Source organism: Plectropomus leopardus, chromosome 2, assembly GCF_026936395.1.
Source record: "Plectropomus leopardus strain MGB_pleo_1.0 chromosome 2, ASM2693639v1, whole genome shotgun sequence".
NCBI lineage: Eukaryota > Metazoa > Chordata > Actinopteri > Perciformes > Serranidae > Plectropomus > Plectropomus leopardus.
Genome location: NC_142177.1, coordinates 26,416,082 through 26,440,983, shown reverse-complemented (window position 1 = coordinate 26,440,983; position 24,902 = coordinate 26,416,082). Strand labels below are relative to the sequence as shown.

The window sequence follows — 24,902 nt, the reverse complement described above, 5'->3', positions numbered from 1 at the left end:
GCCTTCTTATCTTTATTCAGGCTGTAATCTTAGTCATTTACGTTAATAATTGACTTAAATGTCTGATTCTCATCTTCATCAGGTTCAAGGCCGCACTTTTATCAAGTGGCCACACGCTAACCAGCAATATTAGACTGCACGGGTTTGGGTTGTGAGAGAGGTTTGATTTGCTGTTACACAATCGTGAAAAGTTTAGTTAAACCATTAGTCCTCTAAAAACTTGTTTATTTTATTACAAAAACATCATGTTGATGGCAGGAGAAAAACTTCACTCTCCAGTACTTTTCTTTTTGACATACAGTATATCATAAATAACAGAGGACAAACATGAAGAAACAAGCATTGTTAAGTAACTCTCGGTCGTTCATGTGGTTGTCTGCTCTTTTCTTTTCGACTTTGCTGAAATGGGTCAAAATTTTGCTCTTTTTAAATCTTGAAACATGATGTAGCTGTTTATTGTCCCCACGTGAAACCAGCAAACTGATAAATGGGTCAAGGCGAGCCATAGATTGTGTTTGTAACGCAGTGGGTCAATAACTTAGACTGCTGATGGTAGACACCTTACAACACTTAACGTTCACAATGAAACTGTTGTAATGTCACATGTTCTGTAAAAAAAATATTTTGTTCCAACTAGACAATAAATTAATTAAGGAAATAAATTAACATAATTGCTCACAAAACTGCAATGATTATTTGATTAATCTACTAGTTGTCAATAATTAAATTAACCTCCAACTACTCTGATAATCGATTAACTGGTTTGAGTAATCTTTTAAGAAAGCAGTCAAAATTGTATGAAGTGTGAATATTTTCTGGTTTCTCTGTGACACTACACTGAACATCTTTGGAGGATTTGGAAAACATAGATCGAAATGTTTCCCTTTTTTTAAAAACATATATGAACCAAATAATGAATCACTTAATTGACAAAGGAACTGACCAATTACTTAACAATTAAAAGAAAACTTAATGCGCAGCCTTATTGCATACATAAAGTTATTTTAAAATATTATACATACTATTCTGTACTAAGAGCTGATGAGGAATTAAAAATGCATTTTTGGGAAATACGCTGGTTTGCTTTCTTTACAGGAGTCCGCTGAAAACTGTCTCACATTTGTCTGTTCAGTATGAAAGTATTTAGCTTAGCTTAGCTTAGCATAAATTTAACATTAAGACCTTTGCCGGCCTTACACCAAACAACTTTTCAAGCGATTAAAGTGTTGCAGACAAATGTCCAATGCCGGAATAAAATCCTGAGAGTTTTACTTCAGTTGGTTTGCACCCCCGTGATTTCAATCGTTTGGTCTCAGGAGGTCATAAAACTCAGTCCGAGCTGTCTAAAGTCAGTCATTTTCTCGTCATGACGTTCCAGTAAAATCAAACGTGTTTAATATTATCCTAAGATTTCTGCGTTGGTTGATGCAAATACTGAAGTTCAATGACGTTAAAATTGTCAACAACTAATGGCTGCGCTCTCTCCAGCACCAAACAGGAAGGAGCCAGCCAGATTGAGACTAAACATGGAGGCGACGCTGAGGAGCAGCGAGAACATAAACAAGTCTCGCTTCTCTTGTACTGTGGTAAAGAAGGAGAAACTGGTGGAGTTGCGGAGTGAACAAGAGTTGGTGTTTATCTTGGTGTGTATCTGACTTGTCATCCAGCACTTATTTTAGTGAGAGATCTCAGTTTTTGATAAAGTTTGCCTTCTAATTCCCAAAGTCTCCTCTTACTGAAATAGTGCAGTTAACCAAAGGAGGCTTGTAGCGAGTTAAGGCAGCAACATCCAAAATGTAAAATTTGCACGAAAATACAGTTAAACTTTATGGTTTGTATATGACCCTGATAGATCTCCAGTCTTTGCAAATCTTATAGTGTGTGAATAAAAACTCATATTGTCTTTAGATGTCAGTGGGTTTTACACTTTAATCTTCAAAAAGTCTTTTCAAAGTCCTCTAATGTTTGGTAGCTATTAGCATAAAGTCTCTAAAGCTAACACATAACGTCAGCCAACTCTCTCCTGGCTGCAACTTTGTATTAGTGGGATCAAATTATTGCTCTAAGACTACTGACACTAACCTCTACTACATATCCTGCAGGAAAAAAATGAAACAAAAAACCCACTCACCACCGCTGAGGATAATGACAGCCAGAAACAGCGCCATGTCGCTGTCGTCCAGCTCCAGCGTGTTGAACTTGACTGAGAACTCAAACTTTGGTTCCATCATTTGACAGAAAGGTTTCCTGAGACTCTTTAGGAACTCCCGCGTCATGAAGATCTGTCCGTAGGAGATCAGGGTCCCGTCTTTGTTCATCAGAGGTGCCATCATTATAATTAAGACTTCAATCACACCGTATTTCAGCAAAGTTACCTGGGAAAATGTAAAGGGTTGAGGGGAGGAGCTGATTAGATAGGCAGGACGGCCGGTAGGTAAATGTTTACGGCGTATAGAGATACAGTGAAGATATGTATAGATGACTAACAGAACAGATAAGAGAGGCAGTATTTATGCCACTCACCTGATCATTGAGATCGAGATCGATGAATCCTGGAATACTCTTAGCAAACTCTGTAACCTCTCTAACTGCTTCGGCTGAACGTGACTGACAGCTGTGAAAGAAACGAAGCTCCAGAGCGTCTGACGGCGCCTGTCCGCTGATGCTTGTCATTCCCAAATAGCCATACTCTGACCCCGGGTGACCTCCCACATTACCTGAAATCAGATGAGATGTGTAAAGACAAAGCTTAAGTCTTGAGGCCTAAGCTCAGGTCCTGATGTTTTAAATGTCTTCAGTGCAAACAGCAGCCAGAGTTTTTAAGCCTATTCAACAAGGAAGGTAACTGATTGAAAAAAAGACAAAGTCATTTTGTGTTTCTGACCTCCGTGTCCAGCTGTTAGGGCGGACTCCTGCTGTTGGTGGGGCTCCTGGTTTGGTATCTGTCTACAGTTAATAAACTGCTCTCCCTCCATAAGAGACTTCATGTCATGAATGACAAAAGGCTGCAGGTACAGCAGAAAGAATATGGGAAAAGAAGAGATTTGTGCAGATGGAAAAGTACAGCAGAAGGGAGAAGAAAAAAACAAAACAAAGGAAGAAAAGACAATAACAGCATTAGCCTTTTGTACTGTAGGTCTTGTGAGGACAGCACACGTGATCTACAGATGTAATCACATATACTGCGTGTGCACTTTGGTCATGGCTCATTCATCAGACCTGCAAAAGCAAACATCGCACATCTCATATGTCTGATGGACAAAGAAAATAAATGTGAGCTGCAGGCTGAGAGACACAAAAAACCTATTTCCAGGTAAATGAAGCATAACTAAGTTAAAGTCGCTCTCACAGTTTGGCAAAGACATGCACCGGCCTGAATGATGAATGGTACCATTCATACACTTAAATCTTCCTTTTTCATAGCGGAGGGATGAATAATGAGAGATCCTACAGGGAGTTACAGCTCACAAAGCGATATAAAATGAAAAGCCATCTCTGATGTGACTGAATGACATCTGTGTATATGTGCTGCCTGTGCAAGAATCTATTGTGTTTGTAAGTTCAACGTTGCCAGTTTTTAAATTGCAATTGAATATACTTTATTTTGAACATTTAAAAAATAAAATAAAATGCTGTGCATATGAAAAAAGTGTCTATACATTACAGATTTTCAATAAGCAACATTAACTTACATTTTTTATAACCGGAAGGGAGCAGGAAGAAGCAAAATGCTTGTCTAATAATGTTCCTGTTCTATTCAAAACTATCAATTCCCCAAACATAAACTAACTCTTTGCCCAAGTGTCCATCCCAAAACCTAACACCACTATCCCAATATAGAAATACATAAACAACAATATCACCATTGGCGTTTACGTTCCCCTTCTTCGTCTCTGTAACTCGCAAAAATGATCTTTTTTTTATCATATTTTTAAACTGTCTGATATTCTTACTTTGTTTGATTTCTGTCTTCAGTCCATCTACAAAAGCTCACCACAAACAGATAAACACATACTTTTAAGATTCGTGCGTGCAAAACACTGTTTCAGATTCAATTTCCCTCTTAAATTATTACCCCCTTCTCTGTCCAAGAACATTTTTGTATATTGCCGGGAAGTAGATTATTTCTAGCCTTGTACATTATTTGTGCAGTCTTACATTTCACCAGATCCATGAATTTTAATGAAAGTGACTTAAAAAACAGATTGTTGGTATGTCCCTGATATCAGGCATTGTTTATTATCCTAAAGGCTCTTTTTTTGCAGTATGCATATTGATTGTAGGGTGCTTTTGTAGGTGTTGGGCCAGACCTCCACACGGTAATTTAAATACGCTACAGCACGTTAACAACACGGAGTGTACAATATGTTTTTCCCAGAACTGCAATGCTTCTTTGCAACTTTGAGATTTCACAACATGAATAAAGGCATCAACCAATCAACCAAATAAGTTACAATGTCATGGCAATTATGGGCCTGTATATCGTTTGTGTAGCATCTCCAAACAGCAACATGAAAGATCCTTTGTTCAAACCCAGACAGCAAACTTTATTGCTCCTTTCAACCTTGACAAAAGCAGCGCATACCAGATCAGCTCTTTTCAATCTTACCGTTCACAAAAACAAAAGCAACAGAAAAATACACTATCTGGTTCTATTATTATATATAATTTGGTTATTTGTATTTATTATTATTGTTTATTTAATAACAACCCTAGTACAACAGCAAATACTATTATGGCTGATTATCTTTTGTATGTTTGTTATCTGTTTGTCCTGTCTCGTCCTGTCTTGTCTATTTTTCCCGTCACTGTCTACCCTAATGTATGCTGTCAATACCCTGTTTCCTCTTTGTTGTTTCTTTTTTGGTATTATACTTTTCACTCACTAATAATAATAATAATAATAATAATAATAATAATAATAATAATAATAATAATAATAAAAACACTACCTGTTCACTAAAAAAACTCAAATACACTCAGAGTGAATCTATTTGAATGCTTTCTGAACAAATGCTGGAACTTTTGCAGATTTGCATCTGTGCCGGTATGAACTGCTTTGATGCAAAATATTTGCAGACGATTACTTTGCATTCGTGTCGTGAATTTCTCTCCCGGTGTGTTAAAGGCCTTATTAAGTTGGCTAATGTCAGCAAACGTTGGGTAGATATTGCTGTGTAACATAAATTTGCTGACTTTGTAACTCTTTTCAGCCTTGGCTACTGTTAACCTAATTTTTATAATTAGTCATTACTCATTACAAGCCAAAGTGGCCCACCAAAGTTATCTACCTTTACTGTCTAATTAACTGTACAAAGTTTTCTCAGTCAAACTAATAAAGCCAAAAAAAAAAAGTGTAATTAATTATAAACGTCTTCCTTTACCTCAGATGGTTCGCTGGAGTGCGGGTGGAATTTAACATTGACTGTGCATAACTCATATCAAGGCCCCATGTGTTAAAAAATGTAAATACTCCACAAAAGATAAAATCAGTGACTCCCAGTTTGCTTCAGGAGGTTTGCTGTGGTTTAGTAAATAAACCAAGACTTCCTCAAACCAACAGATAATACAGTGCTGTTTGGCTGCTATCGCTGTGATGAAAAGTCAAAACACTCAGACTGAAGAGAGGCAGAGTGTCCTTGAACTCATCTGACTTTATAGAGAGAAGCAACAGAAATGGAAAAGACTCAGATGCTGCAGGTACAGGGGGTTTTCAGCTGAAGAGCCAATAATAATAATAATTACAATTCCCAAAGTCTCCTCTTACTGATATAGTGCAGTTAACCAAAGCAGGCTTATAGCCAGTTAAGGCAGCAACATCCAAAATGTGAAATTTGTATGCAAATACAGTTAAACTTTATAACAACAACAGCAATTATTATAATTACAGTGGAGGACAAGAGCTGTAATTGGTGGATTTTGGTTCATTTGCACTCTTACTTTTGTTATTCATTGCACATTGAAATCAAAAGTATTATTTAATTAAATGTTAATTAGGGCTGTCAAATGATTAATGTTTTAAATCACAGTTAATCGCAGAATTTCAATAGTTAATGACAATTAATTGCATTTTTTAATCACATGTCTAATTCAATTATTTAGCATTTCAGAACAGTTATAAAGTCCATGCTGACAAGGTAAAGCATTGTCTTGATTAGGAATCAAATAGCGAAAACGGCGTGGGGCTGTCATTAAAGTGGGCATGTCTGTAAAGGGGAGACTCGTGGGTACCTTTAGAAGCCATTTTCTTTCGTATATCTGGAGGTCAAAGGTCAAGGGACCCCTGTGAAATTGCCATGCATTTTTTTTCCATAGCCAAAATTAAGACTAACTTTGGAGCATTGTTTAATCCATGCACCAAAAAAACAAATCAAATTCCTTGTAAGAGAAAAACTACATTAACCTAATTTTGACTTTAACTAGACTTTTAATAAGGTTTGACTGAAAGAGATTAATTAATCACATTTTGCTTTGAGTTGTCAAAATTTTTGCAAAGGAAGATAATTCGACCTTATTTCAACCATTAACCTTTAATAGTGTCAGCATCAACACAAATGCACTGTAGATCATTTTTAAAATATTCACCACCATTTTCTCTGGTCTGCCAGTTGTGAGTCAGATGATGTGAATTTCCTGATTTGGTCTCCTTTGAATAGTGACTTTCAATATCTCAAAACCTTACATACAAAAACACAGAAACAGATCAAAATCTCACATTTTTATGCTTGTGGTCAACACATTTTCCTACAGCCCCCTTGTATAAATTACAAAATGTCTTCATAAATTAGTTTGACTTGTTGAGCAGGAATGTCAAAGCCATTATTGTATATCAGACTGCCGAGAAGCTGTGTGATCGTGTTGCATAGCTTGACCACTGTAATCTGAGGTGTTTCTAACAGCCAAGACATGTAGAAACCAGTTGATCCACTTTTCCTTTTTTGAGCATCAGTAACAGACTGCAAAGACCTCATCTGAACTAAGCTGAGCGTTGCAAAAAATGTTAACACGTACACTGAGTTAAAAAGTTCGAACTGCTGTAAGTTCAGATCCTATAAACTCCTGCACTTAAAACTTTTATTATTTTTAATTGTTTTACCCCCAAAACCTGCTTGTTTAATTTAAAACTCTAGGCTGCACATGACAGACAATTGTGGTAATTATACATATATAACGATATGGTAAGATAATATAACACGTGTAAATAAAGATGCGTCAGTCAGGAATGCTTTATTCATGTACTGTATTAGATTTTTGGAAGAATATGACATGAAAATATTACTCACTATACTGAAATATCCAGTAGAAAATTTAGTAATAGATCTTTGCCTTTTGCAGGCAATGTGCAGCACTCCCCTACCATTATATATACAAATAAATAGAAAGTGGAATTAAGGCAGTGCTGCTTACCACAATGTCTCCGGTCTTCCCAGAGAGGATGGCCCTGGCCTTGGCCTTGGTGAGGGGGAAGTATTTCAGATAGGCTTCGTACAGATGCCGGGACAGAGCCCTCAGATCTGCTGCCTCTGGGTGCATGTGCACCATGTCAGATGAGAACTCAGCCAGCAGTTTCTCCTTTTCTGCTTGCGGCATTCGGCCAAAACGAATGGCTGGGAAAGGAAACAGAAACACACTTTAGTGAGGAACTAGGCTGGTACAAGTTATATATAAGAGACCACACAGAAGCCCATTATTAGTAGGAATAATCACACAGATAAACTCACGTTTACATTCTCATGCATGACACAAACCAAACATAAAACGTACACATCCTCTTTGTGAAATTTCTTTGGACCAGGGTTCCCACACATGGACGAAATTTCAAAACTTCTCCATGCCTTTCCAAAACCCAAAATACATATTTTTTTTCTTGCCCAACGTGCCTGGTGTTTGTCAGACATATAAGATTTAAACATAATTTCAGCATCCCACGTGTTCAAGGACCATCAGAATTTTGAAAATTCAAATATAATTTCTGTTTTCACAATATCTGGTTGTAATAAATGGTGTAAATTTGGCAATTTTTTAAAAACAACATGCCTTTTAAAAATTTCAGAAAAACAGCAACAACAATAACAACAACAAAATCAGTTCCCCCCCAAAAACACCAAAAAGTTTGAAGGAAACAAAATAGTAAAAAGTTTTGAAAAGCAAAAGCAAAAACATGCCTTTAAAACTCATTTCCTTAAAAAAGGAGCAAAAAAAACCAACAACAAAAGTTTTCTATAAAAATCAGAGAGAGGGGAAGAAACACACACACACACAATTGGATTTTAGGACTATTTGATGACTTTTAAGTCTTAATCTTTATGCAGTAAAACTCAAGACTTTTCATGGACCTACAGACAGCTTGAAAATACCCTCCGTTTAATCTTCCTCCTGCCAAATTATCTAAAAACAAAAAGTTATTTAAAAGGAGAGACGACTAACATCAGTGTACATTTTGCATTCAAGCAACAATCCTGAAACCATAATATGCTGCCAAAATTTTACAGAACACATCAAACTGCTGATGAAATCAACCATCTTATATAACGATCCTGCACTGCCGTTGACATTAATGCATATAAACAAATTATTTTTACTACAAGAACATAAACATCCCAAGTTTCATTTGTTTGTTTGCATTTTGACCTCTTGCAGCCAAAGTATTGCTGAATTACTGAGCTATTGACATGATTTCTCCTCTGACGCTGGTGAGCGGGCTCCAGCTGCAGAGCCTGCGACTGTGGTTGTTTGATTTCTTTATCACATCTCTAATATTTGGACAGAGATCAATGAACGAGCTCGACCAGCTAATGTCCACAAAATGACCTGCTATCTACAGCAAATAAACACATTAAATACCAGAATCAAAAACTGCTGAAGAATGGTTGATATTAAAATACTGAAAAAAAATTGTTAAAATGGTTGACATATTTTCAGGTGTTGCTCAAGAATATATTTTTTGGAATCACAGATTAAATCCGTTAATTTTGAGAGACATGCACTTACTGCTCTGACGACTTCTACACATGAGTCATACATCAGTCAGTGAAAGGGAAAATCTACTAACGACAAACACAACAAACTGTGATTTTGATGAGGCGTGTCTCATCAAGCAATTACAAAATGTAGCTCTCTTTAACAACATGTTGATGTATTTTTATGGGTAATGATGTTTTCACAGCTCACTGCAAAACCTGAAAAACTATCTCTTACATTTACACAAGTCTCTTTTCTCCTCCCTTTTCCACCTGTTGCTGCAGGCTAGATTACACTGTGTATGTACGAAAACACAACAAAGGAGCTGGGTCTGATTTTCATTTCTAAGAGGAAAGTTTTTTTGTGTTTTTTGTGCAAGAATATCCACATTTTTCTGTATTTTAGGATATATTTTATGGTTTTATTCCATATTTATGATATCCTTGCTAAAACTTCCCATTTTTTTAACATATAAGACAAATCTTAGGTGATGGTTTGCCAAATTTACAGGTGCAGTTTGTAATTTAAACTTTATTCAGAAGTTAACATTGTATCAATGCCACTTTTTACTGGTGTTACTTCTCCATATAGCTTCTGTTTGATTATGAAAATAGTCACACCACTATAAACAATACCTCTAATACTATTTTTCCAACTGATTTTCCATAACCAAACTTGCATCACACTATAGGAAGGTGTAATTATACTCAAGGTTTTAAAGTGAATATGGTGAAGATGTTCTGTGTGTCTACCTGAAATCTGATGCTACGTTGCAAAATGGTTAAACCCTCTTTTTTTCTGTTAGTGAAAGTCATTAATTATCCTCAATTCAAGCCTCTGCTGTGTGATTGTGTAATGCTGAGTGTGTTATGAATGCACACCTTAAGCAAATGAACTGAAGTGGCCTACCTCCAACTGGCAGCGAGCCCGCGGCGGTGACAAAGCAGGTTGGAAAAATCAGTTGTGGTCTATGTACTCTGAGATGTCAATCATTGATAAATTAAAAACCCACACCGTGCGGACTTTCAAAGAATCGGCCGCAGCTCGTGAAATAACAGGGGAGTGATATGAGAGAAGGAGGAGTCAGGGAGAGGGACAGAGAGATAAAGTGGCAGCAGAAGAAACAAACAAATTTATAGTGGATGCCAAAAACATACTGTAAATATAAAGCAGTTCTGCTGTTGTGCCTCAAATCATCAGGAATGGGATTTTAGTAACTCATCCGTGTTTGAAAAATATAAGAAAGGGATTTGAAACTACAAAAGGCAAAATCCTAAAGAAAAAAATGGTATGCTCTAAAAAATTAGCTAAAAAATTTCAGTTAGTATCTCTCCTCAAACCAACCTAGTTTGTAGCTCTAGCATCTTAGAAAGGCAGAGGCTGTAGTGTTTGTTAACACCTAACATGCATGTCAGCTAGAATAGATGTCTTAAAGAAGTATTTCAATGCTGGAAGGTGGTCTTTCCATAAAACAAGGCTGTCTATGCAGTAGAGAGACAAATACTTTTGAAATTGGTGCTACGTAACGAGAGAAAACAGAAAAAAAAGATAGGCAACGTAGTAACAGCATCTTTGTTTATATTTGATCAGAGCTGCTTAGTTTTACAATATGATTTCAGTATTTTCAGACTTTTACAAAACAGGAAACAGTCAGACACTAACTTCCTGTTCATAAATTCCCATATTACAGCCAAAAATGCTCTGATATTTGTTATGATGACATTTTAGGCAAGAAATAGGCAATACAAAATTATTAAATATTAAATATTATTAAATATTATTAAATATAAAATATTTTAACCGCTTGATCGGACTTTGGTCTGAGTATGAGAGAAAGAGAGAGAGACAGAGAGACAGAGTAAGAGAGATGATGGATCGCTCTTTCTATCCGCTTCTATAGTCTTTGTGTCTGTGGTGGTGGGCATATGGAAATACAGAAGAACAAACTGTAATTTGAGACCTTGAGCCTGCAAAGTCTCGCAGCTGACGTAAAAAGTAATTTGTTCGTTGGTAAAATATGTCATTCATAGGATGGGCATACAGGCAGTGTGCAAATTAAGTCTGATTTTTGTCATGCCCTCAAAAATTCCCACAATGGATCCGCAGTGCCTATAAGACGTAGACTACTTTCTGCCCATAATGCCACAATTTCATGTCCTTCTATAGATGCAAAAATCTACATTTGTGTGACTCTTCACCGGTTAAGACCCCACGTGATGATATTTCAAGAGTGTCTCAAATGTCAGTTAATGCTCAGTATAAAGTATAAAGTAAACTACTGAGTGTCTGACATAACAGAAGCAGATACCAGGTATAGATGGACTCAGAGCTCTGTGTATCCACACAGGTGTTTTCAATTATTTATTTATCTCTAGGGCTGTCAGCGTGATGCCACCAGGGTGAGATAAGATAGAACTTTATTAATCTCGAAGGACCACCAAGGTCCGTACATCATATTTTTCTTTTTTTAAATTGCATTAACTGCCGTCCGACGGTCTTGTTTAAGAGACTGTACCAGGCTGAGTTTTAATATGATTCTCGTATTGTATGAATTAGAATAACTGAGGAATCCAGTGAGTACCATGTCATGCTATCTTCTCAGGAGGAGGGCTGAATAAAGCTCCAAAGTTAGGCTAAATTTTGGGAATGAATGAAAATGGGTTGTATGGGTACCCTCGAGTCCACCCTTTACAGACATGCAACCATTTTGCTAGTCCTCTGCAGTTATTTTACTCTTGTGATTTGATTCAGTCAATCAGATAAGAATTGCTTTACCTTGTCAATATAAAATTGACATGATTAAAAAATGTAATGAATCCCCATTAACTGTTGAAATTCTAAGATTTTTCAGTGCAGAATGAAAAGCACTTTTATCGGCCAAAAGGCAACTATGACTGAAATTTAAAACTCCTGTTGTTCGAGATTGTGCTGTGTATTTTCATGGATCACTGAGATCATACATCACAAGAATGAATAAGTTGCCCCACCCTTACAGGTGCAACAAAACTAACAGGAGAGTCAGGCTGATGTAAATCAAGCAAAACCTGTGCACGCCCACACAGTCATCAAGTCCATGCTGAAACTCCCCTGCGAAGGGAGGGCCAGCACTAAATATAAAAACGGCCTACAGCTGTGGTGGCTGATGAGCTCCAGTGGCCAACAAAGTCTAACAAAACAAAAGCATCCTACAGGTGAACAGTCGTGGGTGAGGGCAAAGATGATTAATGGGGAAAGGATTGTGTTATTAGGTACATTATTTCTGTAGATATTGTTCCTCTGTTGTGGAACATGTGGGGCGCTGTCTTCAAATAGCTTTTATCTTGTATTCAGGGACTAACTTCAATTACTTGAAACCAGAGGATAGAAATCCAATGTGTAGCAGACAGTGTGGAGGGCAAAGTTAAAATAAATGAACCACTACGTGGTGCATTAAAACTCATACCTGAGATCTACTGTATATTTGTGAATAAATGGATACGACAAAAACCTGTAATCACATGCAACTGTAAATGTAAACAGCCAAAACAGCAGACACAGCACTAAACTGCATTTGAACTGACGCACAAGTGATCGGTCCACAGGCGGCTGAGCGTGGGAGGTGTTTCTTTGTTGCAATTTTTGCTGCATTTCTATCCTGACCTGACGTGTGTTGGTGAAAACACCTGTGGGGGTGAACAATAGTTAAACAATGCTTGTACATGTGGATTTGCTACTTTTATTTAATTTCTTATTCTGGTTTAAATTATATCTAACCATATTATTTAAAGATATACTATGAAGGATTTCCTCAAAAACAACGTATGGACTCATATAGAAGTAATTCCCATGAATCATCACTTATGACCCACTAGCAGTGTGTAGAGGTGTATTTTTCAGCAGAGACTCTGTCATCTGCCATTTTACTTATATTATATTCTTGTTTTCTGTGCTTGGGATGTTTATGGGTGTGTACCCCACAGCAGTTGATAAAAAGGTAGCGACCAGGTGCCAGACCGCAAGCAGCAGGCATCCAAGAGAACGAAAGAAAATGCAAACGCAAACACGGTGAGGCAAAACATCAAATAGAAGTGAATCTGGAGTTGGCTTTTACTTTCACTCTCACTAGTGTGACTATGTTTACAAACAGTAACCAACAATCCTGCATAATATATTTCTAAAGCTGTTATATTAATAAAGTGTGTACAAAAGGTACCGTGTAATTACTAAAAAACTTTAACAACTGAACAAACAACTGAACAACTGAATGGAAACTGTAAGCTGACAATGTATCATAATGATGCTCTGTGTTATGTTGTTACTGCAATCTTATCATTTCACTAACTTTTCATCTTAATCTTATTGTATTTTTTTAGGTGACCACAGATGAAAAAAAGCCCCCTTTCAATTACAACAATGTTTATAAATGTGAAATCAAAATATGAAACAAGCTGTAAATAAACTGGCTAAAATTAATCTTAATCTCAAACTGTCGGGGTGGCAGGTACATTGCACGAGTGATGGGAACTAAAACATACAATGCAGGTCTAAGACCACAGAGGAAGCTACTGGCAACATATTAGGCCGTGGTGTACATTGCTATAAATCCACCACACCTCGAAGACCAAATTGGCAGCAGTGTGGTGAAGATGTATGTGCTGTTCTCAGAGGGCATCAGAGGCAGAAGAGTTGGTCTGCAAGGAGTTTCCTGGGTCACGTTTTCAAAGAATTAGCCTTTTAACCTGCGTCTGCTTATTTATAGCGCGCATTTCTGAAGAAAAGGCATGAAAACGTATAAGCCTGAATGCACAGAAGCTTTGACTTCTGCTGTCATCAGGTAGTTACGCTTTTTGATGGCTTAACTGTAAGTGTTTTCATTTTGCACCTACGCTTTTTCATTGATAAAAGTGACTTAAGCACATCATACATACTGTGATTGTATACTGATCGTTATAAAAGGGGTGTGTGTGTATGTGTGTGTGTATGTGTGTGTGTGTGTGTGTGTGTGTGTGTGTGTGTGTAACAATATCACCATCTTACCGTTGTGTGACATGCCGACATTAAGGCACTTTTGGAAACGACAGTATTGGCATTTGTTGCGGGACTTCTTGTGAATGCGACAGTGAAGATCACAGTGATCATACACCAACTTTAACCTGATGGTGCGTCTGAAGAAACCCTACGAGAGAGAGAGAGAGAGAGAGAAAGAGAAAGAGAAAGAGAAAGAGAAAGAGAAAGATGCTTTAGATTTTGTCATTAAAGATCCCATATTTTATGCTTCAGGGTTGTCGTACATTTTATACATGATTTTTCAAAACTTTAACTACCATCATAATGACTTTATTTAGGTAGTTTGAAAATGGTTAGGCCTATATAACAATTCAGCTACACATTATTAACCCTCTGAAACCTTACCAAATTGGCTTTATTTCTTTCAAAAACATGAGTAAAGGACAATGAGCAGGAAAAGAGGAAATGACCACAAAATTGGGGTCATTTCTACACTGAAACTTGGTAAAAATAAATAAAATCCCTAGTACTGTGTGCCTTATAAATACAAAAAATCCTGTATCCATTTTATAGTCAAGACAAGTCAGAAGAAAAGATGAGACAGTAATTTCTAATGTTCAGAGGAGATTTAGTTTTTACATTTTCTAGTAAACATTCATTGTCAGATTGCAGTGTGTTGTTGGTGGAGCAGCTCTGCGGAGCATGTATTGACTGACAGATGCAGATTAGATACTTCTTGTTTCTAAGCTGTGAGGAAGTCACTCATGCTGCCCATGAGTGTGTTTAAAAGCAGACTGTGTTTGATGTTTTCAACCTTAGGACCACAGGAGCCATAAGACGTGTGCTTATCTCAGCTAGTAATGTAGTCATGGTCAAACTGCCAACGCACACTCCGAAATCTGTCACGGGTTTGTTGATGGCAGAGGTGTTTGTCTAAGCTGACTAAAAAAGCTAATGAAAACATGAATTCAACAGACACAAAAAGAAAAAAAAACCTGTGGGCTTTAAGAGGAGAAAAATATTTAATGGTTTGTTATTTTTTTCAAATCCACATCTGGACTACGTGAAGGCCGGTGTGTTTGGCATCTGCATTCCTACGATCCACAGATGTTCTTTTTTAATCGTGGGTTATTTAAAGAAGGAGGAAGTTAAAGGGGGTCAAGACTCCACCTCAATAAAGAATGTTTTCTGTTTTGAAACAATTAAGTGTTTGCCTGCTTGGCTGACCCCCTCTTCTGGTGAGTGTCCCCTGAGACCTCAGCAGAACAATGACCACTGTACCCTACCTTCATTCAGCCGCTGAAGGTACAGTACAGACTTAAGTGCCTTGTACATTGTCATAAATTCAACACAACAGTCCCCACAGTGTCAGAGAGGTGCTGCTGATTCAACGCTATGGGAATGATCAAGCTGTGGTTAGAACTTGTGTTGTATTTGATTGTAATGCACTGTTATTATTAATTCTTCTGCTGTGCCAAAATGTAAATGGAACATGAAAAACAACTTTCAACCTACTGCAGTCGATTATATTACCACCACAATGTAAAACCTCAAAATGAATAATATAAGTAAGTCAACGCATACACATCAGCCTTAGTAATCTTAACAGAAAACGTGACATTTTTAAGCATGGGGCTGGCGATATTCTGTATTGTACTTATTGTCAACGAATCTCACGAAAAAACAAAAGCAACAATGAGTTACTCCATGTATCAGTACTTTCTTTTTCTCTAAGATAGGTCATTCTTTTTAAATGCGAAAATCTTTGTCACAAACTTTCATTTTTAAAACAAGTGAAAACATTTCCTCACAACCAGGCACTGAAATTGTTTACCTAAACAGTAGTAAACATATATATGTATATTTAGGGGTTAATGCAATTTACGGGTATTGACAATTATAATTAAATATTAAATAAATATTAATAATACATTTATAGATGCAATATTTAAAATGAAATACTGGTATCATTTTAATAACACACATATAATATTAAATTAAAAGTAAATACTGCAGCACTTCTTAATTAATTTTTTGTTTTTTTCTGTTCTGGCTTTCTCTCTCTCCCCAGACAACACCTGGTCGCCCTTTCACCATGCATTAATTTTAATTGCTTCTGTAAAGTTATGGTTACAAAGTTTCTTTCCAACTGTAAACCCCTTTGTTTACTGTACAGTAAATACGTACAGTATATGGTAATGCAGCGAATATATATGCTTAATGAGAAGTAATTACTGCACACCAGTCTACCACAAATACATATTAGTCTATATAATATACCGCTTGTTACACTTGACACCTATTTATTAAGTTCTGCACTACATTATGTACTAGATTTTCATTTTGACTTGTGTGATTTTCTTTCATACACGTTTTAAGGTTCACAATACAGAATCTCCCCAAATAAAAAAGATCCTTCTTCATATATAACCCACTATAAATGTGTGGCGGTATATCTATCTGCAGAGCCTGCCTGAATTTTCGTATTTTCTTCTTTATCTTGCTGTTAGGGAAGTTTCAGGGCACGCTCAAGTGAGGTCGGGTAGCTACCAGGTGCCAGACTGTGCCATTTGTTGAAAAAAAAGAACAGAGAATATCACCAGACATATCCATTAAGTAACATCATCTCAACTAGTATTGCACTGAGTTGCATCATACAGACGGTTTCTTTTTTTATGGTCATTAAGTGCATGTCAATGTTTCCCGTTTCTTTTGATGGTATCATTATTCCTGTAATGTTGATAAATTAATGCTAAATTGAAAATTTATCAGACTCAGATGTATCTGTGTTTTTAAAAGGTAGACTACTTTTTATTATAATATAAAGTTGTTTAATTAGACAAAATTGAACATATTCTATTATAAGGGCTACAGTAAGGGTGAGCTTTTTTTGTTTATTGCAGAAACTTTTTAGTGATGACAAAAACACAACACATGTGTATTCGCTTTATAAACTGAAAAAAGTGTGTTGCAGCTGCTTTTTCTGAAAATACATCTCACATGTATTTGAAGGACAATGTCACAATTTATGCTCTTCGTATAATGTCTCGACATTTCAAAGAAAATGGAAATATGTGTGAAACTTCCCCCGCTCTCTATTAGTTATTTATACTCTATACTGACAGACTGACAGAGAGGGTTTGAGAGACTGGGTGTGCATCTGTATAGGCGCAGACTGCGTTAAGCCGTCGCTGAGTGGAAAATGCATGGGGCTTGTGGTTAGAGTGACAGACATCAAAGAAATGAAAAGATGAATTACAGAATTATTTATTCCACCAACATGTTTCACCTCTGAGTGACAAATAGTGACAGAAAAAGGAAGACTGGCAGACAAAGAAAAGTTAACGATTCGCAGCAGAAATTGGTACACATATTACCATTTCCTGGCATGACTCTGTAAAGGTATGACTGTAAATTCTTCTTTTCCTTGATCTTGAGCATTACTTTTTGGAGACAGTAATCAGTTTATTCTCCACTGCTGTGCACTACAATTTTAGCCATAAACTTTAAGTTAATTTAAGGTATGTCATGCCAGCTGCATGCCATGTTTCTTTTCTTAAACCTAACCACAGGTTTTCCCATATTTTCATTTATTTGAAGGGGCATACCACGATAAAAAACAAACCCATCTGCCACCACAAATAGATTTTCTATTTTTTTTACCTGAAAAAATCATTAGGAATATACCATTAGGTTATGCATTGCATCATACTGTCAGAGTGTGGAGCATATTCTGGGCACAGATGGAGCAGCAGAACGCCAGGCACAGTGAAAGTTAAACGTAACCATTGATTATGCTGGGTCTGAAAGTTTGCTTTCACTGACTCTTCGAACTGTTGCTAAAAGAAAAAATAACACGACAAGTTTTGCCTGTGCTGCATTAACAAATTTGCAAAAATGTCCAAAATTAGAGGGGCATGGAAGAACTTTCAAAAAAGAAACACAAGCAAAAAAGATAAACCAATATGCAATGATACAAACCCATTCTGGGGGCGCTAATTTGTTGAATAAATAGACTGTATATAAAAATGGGCGACATGACTGTTCCCCTAAAGTGGGGGGCCTGCCACCACCAAATGACTTTTTCCCAAAAAAGGTTTCTGTCATTTATGTTCGTTCTCATCACCTTTATGTACAATCAAGAGGTCGTTTTTCTGAAAAGTTTTGTTTTAATGAGTTATTTAATTTTGCAAAAAAAGGATTTTCCACCATGACTTACAGCTATGTATGCCGATCCGTGTGCTCATGTTCAATGGCGCTGCTCGCAATTGGTCAAATGGGTGTTTTGGCAGAAAGCCCCTTACTGATAGGAAACGCTATTGTGCAGAATCTGTGCAAGATGACAGTAGCAGTATCCAGTTTATTTTGGTTTCACTTAAACGTAACAGGAATAAGTGGGGGCAAATTGTCCATATTTTTATACAGTCTATGGTTGACTATCACTTGATCTGTTGTCTGAGGATATGTTGCTTAAACACTGACCATGCTGTACATTCTTCCCACTTTCTTTATAAATCTCATTTTCATCATCATTCATGACAATTCATCATCCCCCACGACGATCTTTCAGTCCTACCTTACAGCCCTCGCAGGCATGGACGCCATAGTGAAACCCCGAAGCTTTGTCTCCACACACTCGACACTCGATGTTTAGCGCTGCTGTCGATGTATCGTCCTGGAGCTTAGAGAATACAGGACTGTCAGAGTACTGTGGAGGCGACTCCGGCTCCAGCTTGATCAAATCTGAAGACAGAACATCATCAGGCAGTTAGGACACCAAGTACTATACCAAGTACTGTAGTATGAAAACCTCCCTCCTACACCTCTTAAATCCATTTTCAGGTCTCTAACAGGCTAAAACCACTATTCTAATGTTTTCAACACAATTACAGATCACTATCTTGACCAATGTTCCTCTTAATGTGCTACACGATGAATTTTTACATTTTCCTCCACACTTTTTTACAGTTTTCCTCCGTGAGGACTTGAGCATATGGTTCAGTTTCTTCCTCCTGCAAATTTTGCTGCTAAACTTTGGGTGCGTTTAATCAGCATAAAGAAACACTGAGGAACCCATCACACAGACTGGACTTACTGTGTGTGTGCGGCTCCGTCCTGTAATTGTGCATGTTTGTGTAGTCCATGTTGGTCAGTTGTTCTTCGTGCTGCGGCGGACTAGGGTCATAGGCCACACCGGCAGAGGAGATGGAGGATACGAGCGGAGGAGACAGGGAGGACTGGATGGAGGAGGAGGAGATGGAGGCGTAGTCTAACGTAGACAAATGCTTCATGTCGAGGGAGTGGGAGCTGTCGTCCAGCTCTGACAGGTCCACCGCGCTCAGACTGAAACCGACAGGCCAGGCGAGGAGCTGCTGGGTGTCCACCATGTCTGCTGCGGAGAGAGATGAAGCAGTGACACGACAGCTGATGCAATATCCTTTGTTGATTGTATGTGGCCTTGTTAAAAGAAAATAACGCTAGAGGAACAAGAGAGAGGAGGGGAGGAAGAGAGAGGATGAGATAAAAAGAGAAGAGAAACAGAGGTGGGTAGAAAGAAAGATGACAATAAAAAATGTACACAGATAAGCCCACATGATGCCTTGTACGTAGTGTTAATGATTAAATAAGTCCATTCTGAAAAGCCCACAATATTAAAATGCATACACAGACACTCCGCAACACGACGAGTACCCCGGGTCCTCCAGCTTGTCCCTGCTGTCTGTCTGTTATCTAGTAAACAGGGAGGTAGATTGTGTCACTGTGAGTACAAGACGAACTCTGGCACTGAGCAACGTGTCTTCTGCACAAAACAGTGTCTTGCTCCGCTGCTGTTTGGGTGGCTAGCTGTGTGATTGCCCAACCAAAGGACACAGAGAGTAGGACTGTTTGAGCCTCAGCTTGTCTGGGCCAAGGATGCAGGTTTTTAGCTTTTGAAGTGGAACAGACTGCACTTCTGACTGTTTAATCAGTTACTGATTGTTTAATTAAGTATTGTGTGTTGTAATACTGTGAGCCATTTTCAACCGTCAGGGATTTCTTTTTGTACCTCCTAGAAAAACTGTGTTTTGGCCGCCATTATCAAAGTATATGGTAATTCTATATTTTTCGTATAGATAAGAAATTGCATGTAAATGTCAATACAAACAATGTCTGTGGCTCTCAGCTACAAGCCCATGTATTATCTGCAAGGTGTCAGAATGGAGGGGATCATAAATTTGAGTAATGTGCGTCCGTGCGTATCTGTCCACAGCTAATCTCACAAACTACTGGTCCAATCAGCCTAATATTTTGAGTTCACAAGTATAACTGTTTGCTTTAGGAACTCTCATGGTTGCAGAGATTCACAATTGTTGTAACACCTATTTTATACCAGCTGCTGACTCTTCACTCCTCTTAACCAACCATAGTCACTACAAGTCATAAGCAATCAGCTAGGCCAAAAAACGAGAAGCTACAGTGTTGCAACCACATTTTGGTCTTAGCCATAGCTTAAATATTGACATCCAGAAAAAACTTCTCTCATTTTGAATATGAGCATCTGCAAATTAACCCTCTAAAACCTGATCAAATTGACTTGATTTCTTTAAAAAAAAAATGGGAAGAGGGAAATGAGCAACAAAAGAATGAATTATCCAAAAAAAAAAAAAAATGAAAGAAATTGGTAAAAAGTACAAGAAAATTACCTAAAAACTAGTAAAACAAAAAACAATCAAAAACTAAAACTAAAAACAAAAGAAAGTAAAAAACAAACAAGGAAATGACTTGGAAAAAGTTCTTAACATTTTATAGCAATTCTACAACATCATTTTAAATATGTGATTATGATAACCATAAACATACTTTCCCCTAGTTAAAAAAATACCCTAGGCATTTCCCCTTGGTTTTTAAAATATTTTTTTAATTCCACTTTTTCTTGCAATTTCTTACCAAGTTGCTCAAGTTGCTCATTGACTTTTTCCCATGTTTCTGAAAGAAATCAAGCCAATTCGATTCAGGTTCAAGGTTTAAATACCTGTGAAAGGCATCTGAAAGCAAGAAAAGCGATGGCGCTTAAGGTCTCAAAGGGTTAATTCTATACCTTATATGTAACAATCAACTAACGTTAGACAAAAGTTTGTTATCTTCATTGCCATCTTGACTGTAAGGTAGCAGTTCCACCCACAGCGGCATTGTGTGGCTGTTCTTAAGTAGCCACGATCAGCTCTGGCAGCCACTTGCCTGTACTCTACTGCTTTAACTTTTCCAGGTTCTTATGATGAAAATCATTCAAAACACATTAAAAATGTACAGTTTAATTTTTAAGAAATGGGTAAATAATTTATTTTGAAATGTCATTCAGACAGGTGTAAATAGCAGATGATGTTGGTCTCTTTAATAGTCTTTGATTGATTACTTGTTGCTTTTGGTCTTTTCATGGGATTTGCGTCTTGGGGAACAATGAATAAATGTATTTTAACAATGTATGAAAAATGAGCTCAATCAACATTCAGAAAGTCTTAGAAACTGATTTTCTACCCCACAGATCTCTCTAGATACTCAGCTATTTGTTGATACTAATGAATGAAGGCTCTTCAGTCACTCTGATGTCTAACTCATATGGTCAGGCATCGTTAGAGAGAGGTGAGCTGAGATGGTCATAGACCAGTCGTCAGAGGTTACTGCATCCCACATGAAAGCAAACCACACACACAGCTGCAGCATATAATCTGGGGGTAACTTTGTACAATACTGTGTGGTGAATCAGAAATAAGTAGAATATCTAGTTCAAGTGATGTGTTCAATTGTTAAAGTTAATAGCTGAACTTAACTCTTTGCTGCTACCTTTCATTTTATTTATTTTTTAATATTATACATGATTAGTTATTTTTGTTTGTTTTAATTCTATATTCTCTAGCACTTTAATTTAACTTTTAACTGCATTTAAATGTCCTGGGAACCATAGTTTTTTTCTCTTTACTCAAACAGTAGTAAGCAATGTATTTGTTGTGGATGACTGTATGCTGCTGATTAATACATTCACTTATATAACTTGCGTACAGATTTTGTTTACATTACATCATACGCGATTCATTTTATCTTTTTTTGTATGTAATGTGATGTTTGAGTGTATGTAGTGTACATAATTATTTGTTAAATTGTATTTTTATGTGTCGAATGACTAGTTGATGCAAGGCGTTAGCTAATGGGGATCCTAATAAACTAAAACTAAAACTAAATAGTTTGTGTACAGTTTGTGAAAGTTTATGGCACAGGAATGAGCTATATCAGGCTTTGGATACTCAGAATACATCTGATATTTTATTAAGTTTGTTGACAGAAAGAAGAATATAAAACATAATCAAACCTGTCCCAGAAGACATTACGATTTTTGTTTTTGTGAAATGAAAAACTTTTCTGTTGAAGGCAGAATACTTTTTTTAGGGAGAACAATTCTTATCCATGTGTCTTTCTGAATATTAATACTGAAAATTATTTACTTTTCTCACGCCTTTTTCCTTTTTTTGAGAACGAGGAAGCCATTTCTTGATTCTGACCTTGATTTAAACTGAAGAAACTCCGAAAAGGAAAAGACAAACTAGCAACAGTTTATAAATAATCAATAGTGTAAAAGGTCTGTGCGCTGAACCACCTGTCCTGCCAAACAACCTTTTGTAACCGACACGGGTCTCAAAATAAACCTCCTCTAATCAACCTTGAGTGCCTGATTTGGAGAAAAAAATGCAACAAAGAAAGCGATGAATTATGCAACAGTACAAAACTAAAATAGCAATACTCGGATGGCACAGCAGCACCAGGTATAAAAATGGATTGAAATGGCTCCAAATTACTTAACAAAACATCCCCGAGCAGCAAACATCCTCTCTCTCAACTACTTATTGTTTCCTTTTTACTTTCTGGGCCAGGGCTATGAAAATCAGCAGCGGATCCACTTAAAATTCACACTGACTGTGACATTGTTTTAAAACAAGCGAGAGAAAGAGCAGTGTGTGTGTGTGTGTGTGTGTGTGTGTGTGTGTGTGTGTGTCCGGAGGCTGTAGCTTCCACTGTCTTGGAAGCTGCTGCGGGGGAAAATGCTGACTATTAATAACCAGAGAAACCTGGTTATTTTTCCATTTGTTGGCTAGTTGCCAGCTGATCCAAGCCTAAAATAGACGGAGCATTGGAACAGCTTGTGTCCTGGTTGGCATCAAGTTATCATATGGAGACAGAAATCTAGTGGGAGCGAGCTCTAGAGATGAAGACTGAGAGAGATAAAGTGATTAGGGTGACAGAGAGCCAGTCCCCAGACCACTTCAAGACATGAAACTGCACCCCAGAGGATTCAAGAAAAACCCCTTATCTGAGGAAATTCATGCTCTGTACTCAGCAGGCTCTTAAACACAAAGTACAAAGCAAAAAGGGAAGGCGGCTGCAGCCTGGCAGTTAAACCAAGGTGCTTAAATCATGTCGTAATCAGAGGTGAAAACAAGTTTTTCTGTAACTTCTTTCCCGAGAGTGCTCACGGAGACACTGTCGAAGAAACTCCACTGAATTCAACATGTTTGTATCTGTGAGTGTTGCATGGGCAAACACCCTGTCAGACATTAGAAAAGGTGACAGATGATCAGTAATGTTTATGCAGTGTGTGTGTGCACGCATGTGTGTATTTGTGAGCACGTGCGTGACATTTGCGATGGTGTGTCTTGCCAGTTCTCAGATTTCCACGTCTGAACTTGTCTTCCAGGTATGACGACAGTGTGTAGGAGTACTTTCTATCAGCTATTGCCTCAGTCATGACATAATAACAAAAGGCCAACGGCAAACTGGCAGGCAGGTCTGGCAAGCTACTCTACTGACGAGGTGGACTCCTCAATAAAGAGCATCAACATTTTAATGTAAACTTTCCAAGGATCTTTAAATGGACAAAAACATGAATTGTGGCAGGAATGAAATGAACGAAACCACAGACTGACCAACAACAGCTGTACCACTAAACAAAATGATGATAGTGTAATGTTAACTTCAGGAGAGGGAATGATGTAGTTCTCCACGCCTGCAAGCAACAGTTCAGGAGAAAAGAGGTGAAACCAAGAGGTCAAACAGAACGATGTGAAATCTTCCCTTCAGGGACAAAGTTGCAAAATGAATGAAATGTTTTTTAACTTTCATATTTCTTCACAGCTGCAGCGATTTGCCAAAATGGACTGACGCACAGACAGGGGATCAGATTACCGCACAGAAAGTGTCTCAAGTCCTTTTTGTATCTTTAAAAGCAACGGACTAAAACTTCTCCCGTGTGCCCAGCACGTAGGAGAACTAGGGTGTTGAAACAACTTGTTTTAAGGTAACATAAACAATGATTCTCATTTTCAGGTGACTATACCCTTTTTTGTGTGTGTGTGTGTGTGTCTGTGTGCAAGTGGACTCCCACCAAGTGTTGCCCAGTGCAGAGCTCACAATATTGCAGCAGTCTCATGATTAACAGAGATAAACGGAGTGAAAGCGGGGAAAGGAGGCGCAGATTTGCTACACACAGCTCTACAATAAAATAAGATTATAAATAGAAAGAATATATATATATACATACACACACTGTATACAAATACCGATACCCAAACCTGTCCATCAGTACTTATGCCTAACCCTGCTATATATCATCTCTGTCAATAGATGCCCCCAAATCCTAAACACTGGAAGTTTAAAGTTATCAATTTATTTTAACAAAGTCCTGTAGCACTCAATAATGTAGTAATTTCAAAGAACTTTCTACAATCCTGGTGATTTATTTCCTGACAGAGGAAAAACTTCAAATAAAGTTTGCATCCCTTTGTGTTGTGTAATAATTTCCCAAAAATGAAATAATGTATGACATTGACATAATATCAGTTTTAAATATCAATAAGGACATTTTTTTACATTATTGGTCATTAGAAGTTATATTTTTGTTTTTTTGTTGTTTTTTTTTTTTTACATTT

General features: G+C 37.3%; 1 protein-coding gene across 1 annotated transcript in view; it reads right to left on the bottom strand.

Moving 5' to 3' along the window:
- The window catches only part of pparg (peroxisome proliferator-activated receptor gamma), a 42,965-nt gene that overhangs the window by 2,265 nt on the left and 15,798 nt on the right, over positions 1 to 24,902 (bottom strand). The window contains exons 2-8 of the mRNA XM_042506427.2: positions 19,043 to 19,339; positions 18,524 to 18,690; positions 13,978 to 14,116; positions 7,408 to 7,607; positions 2,885 to 3,005; positions 2,524 to 2,717; positions 2,132 to 2,375 (exon numbers count right to left, since the gene is read on the bottom strand). Of these exons, the coding sequence (XP_042362361.2) occupies positions 2,132 to 2,375; positions 2,524 to 2,717; positions 2,885 to 3,005; positions 7,408 to 7,607; positions 13,978 to 14,116; positions 18,524 to 18,690; positions 19,043 to 19,339 (1,362 nt within the window). The remainder of the gene's footprint in view (positions 1 to 2,131; positions 2,376 to 2,523; positions 2,718 to 2,884; positions 3,006 to 7,407; positions 7,608 to 13,977; positions 14,117 to 18,523; positions 18,691 to 19,042; positions 19,340 to 24,902) is intronic.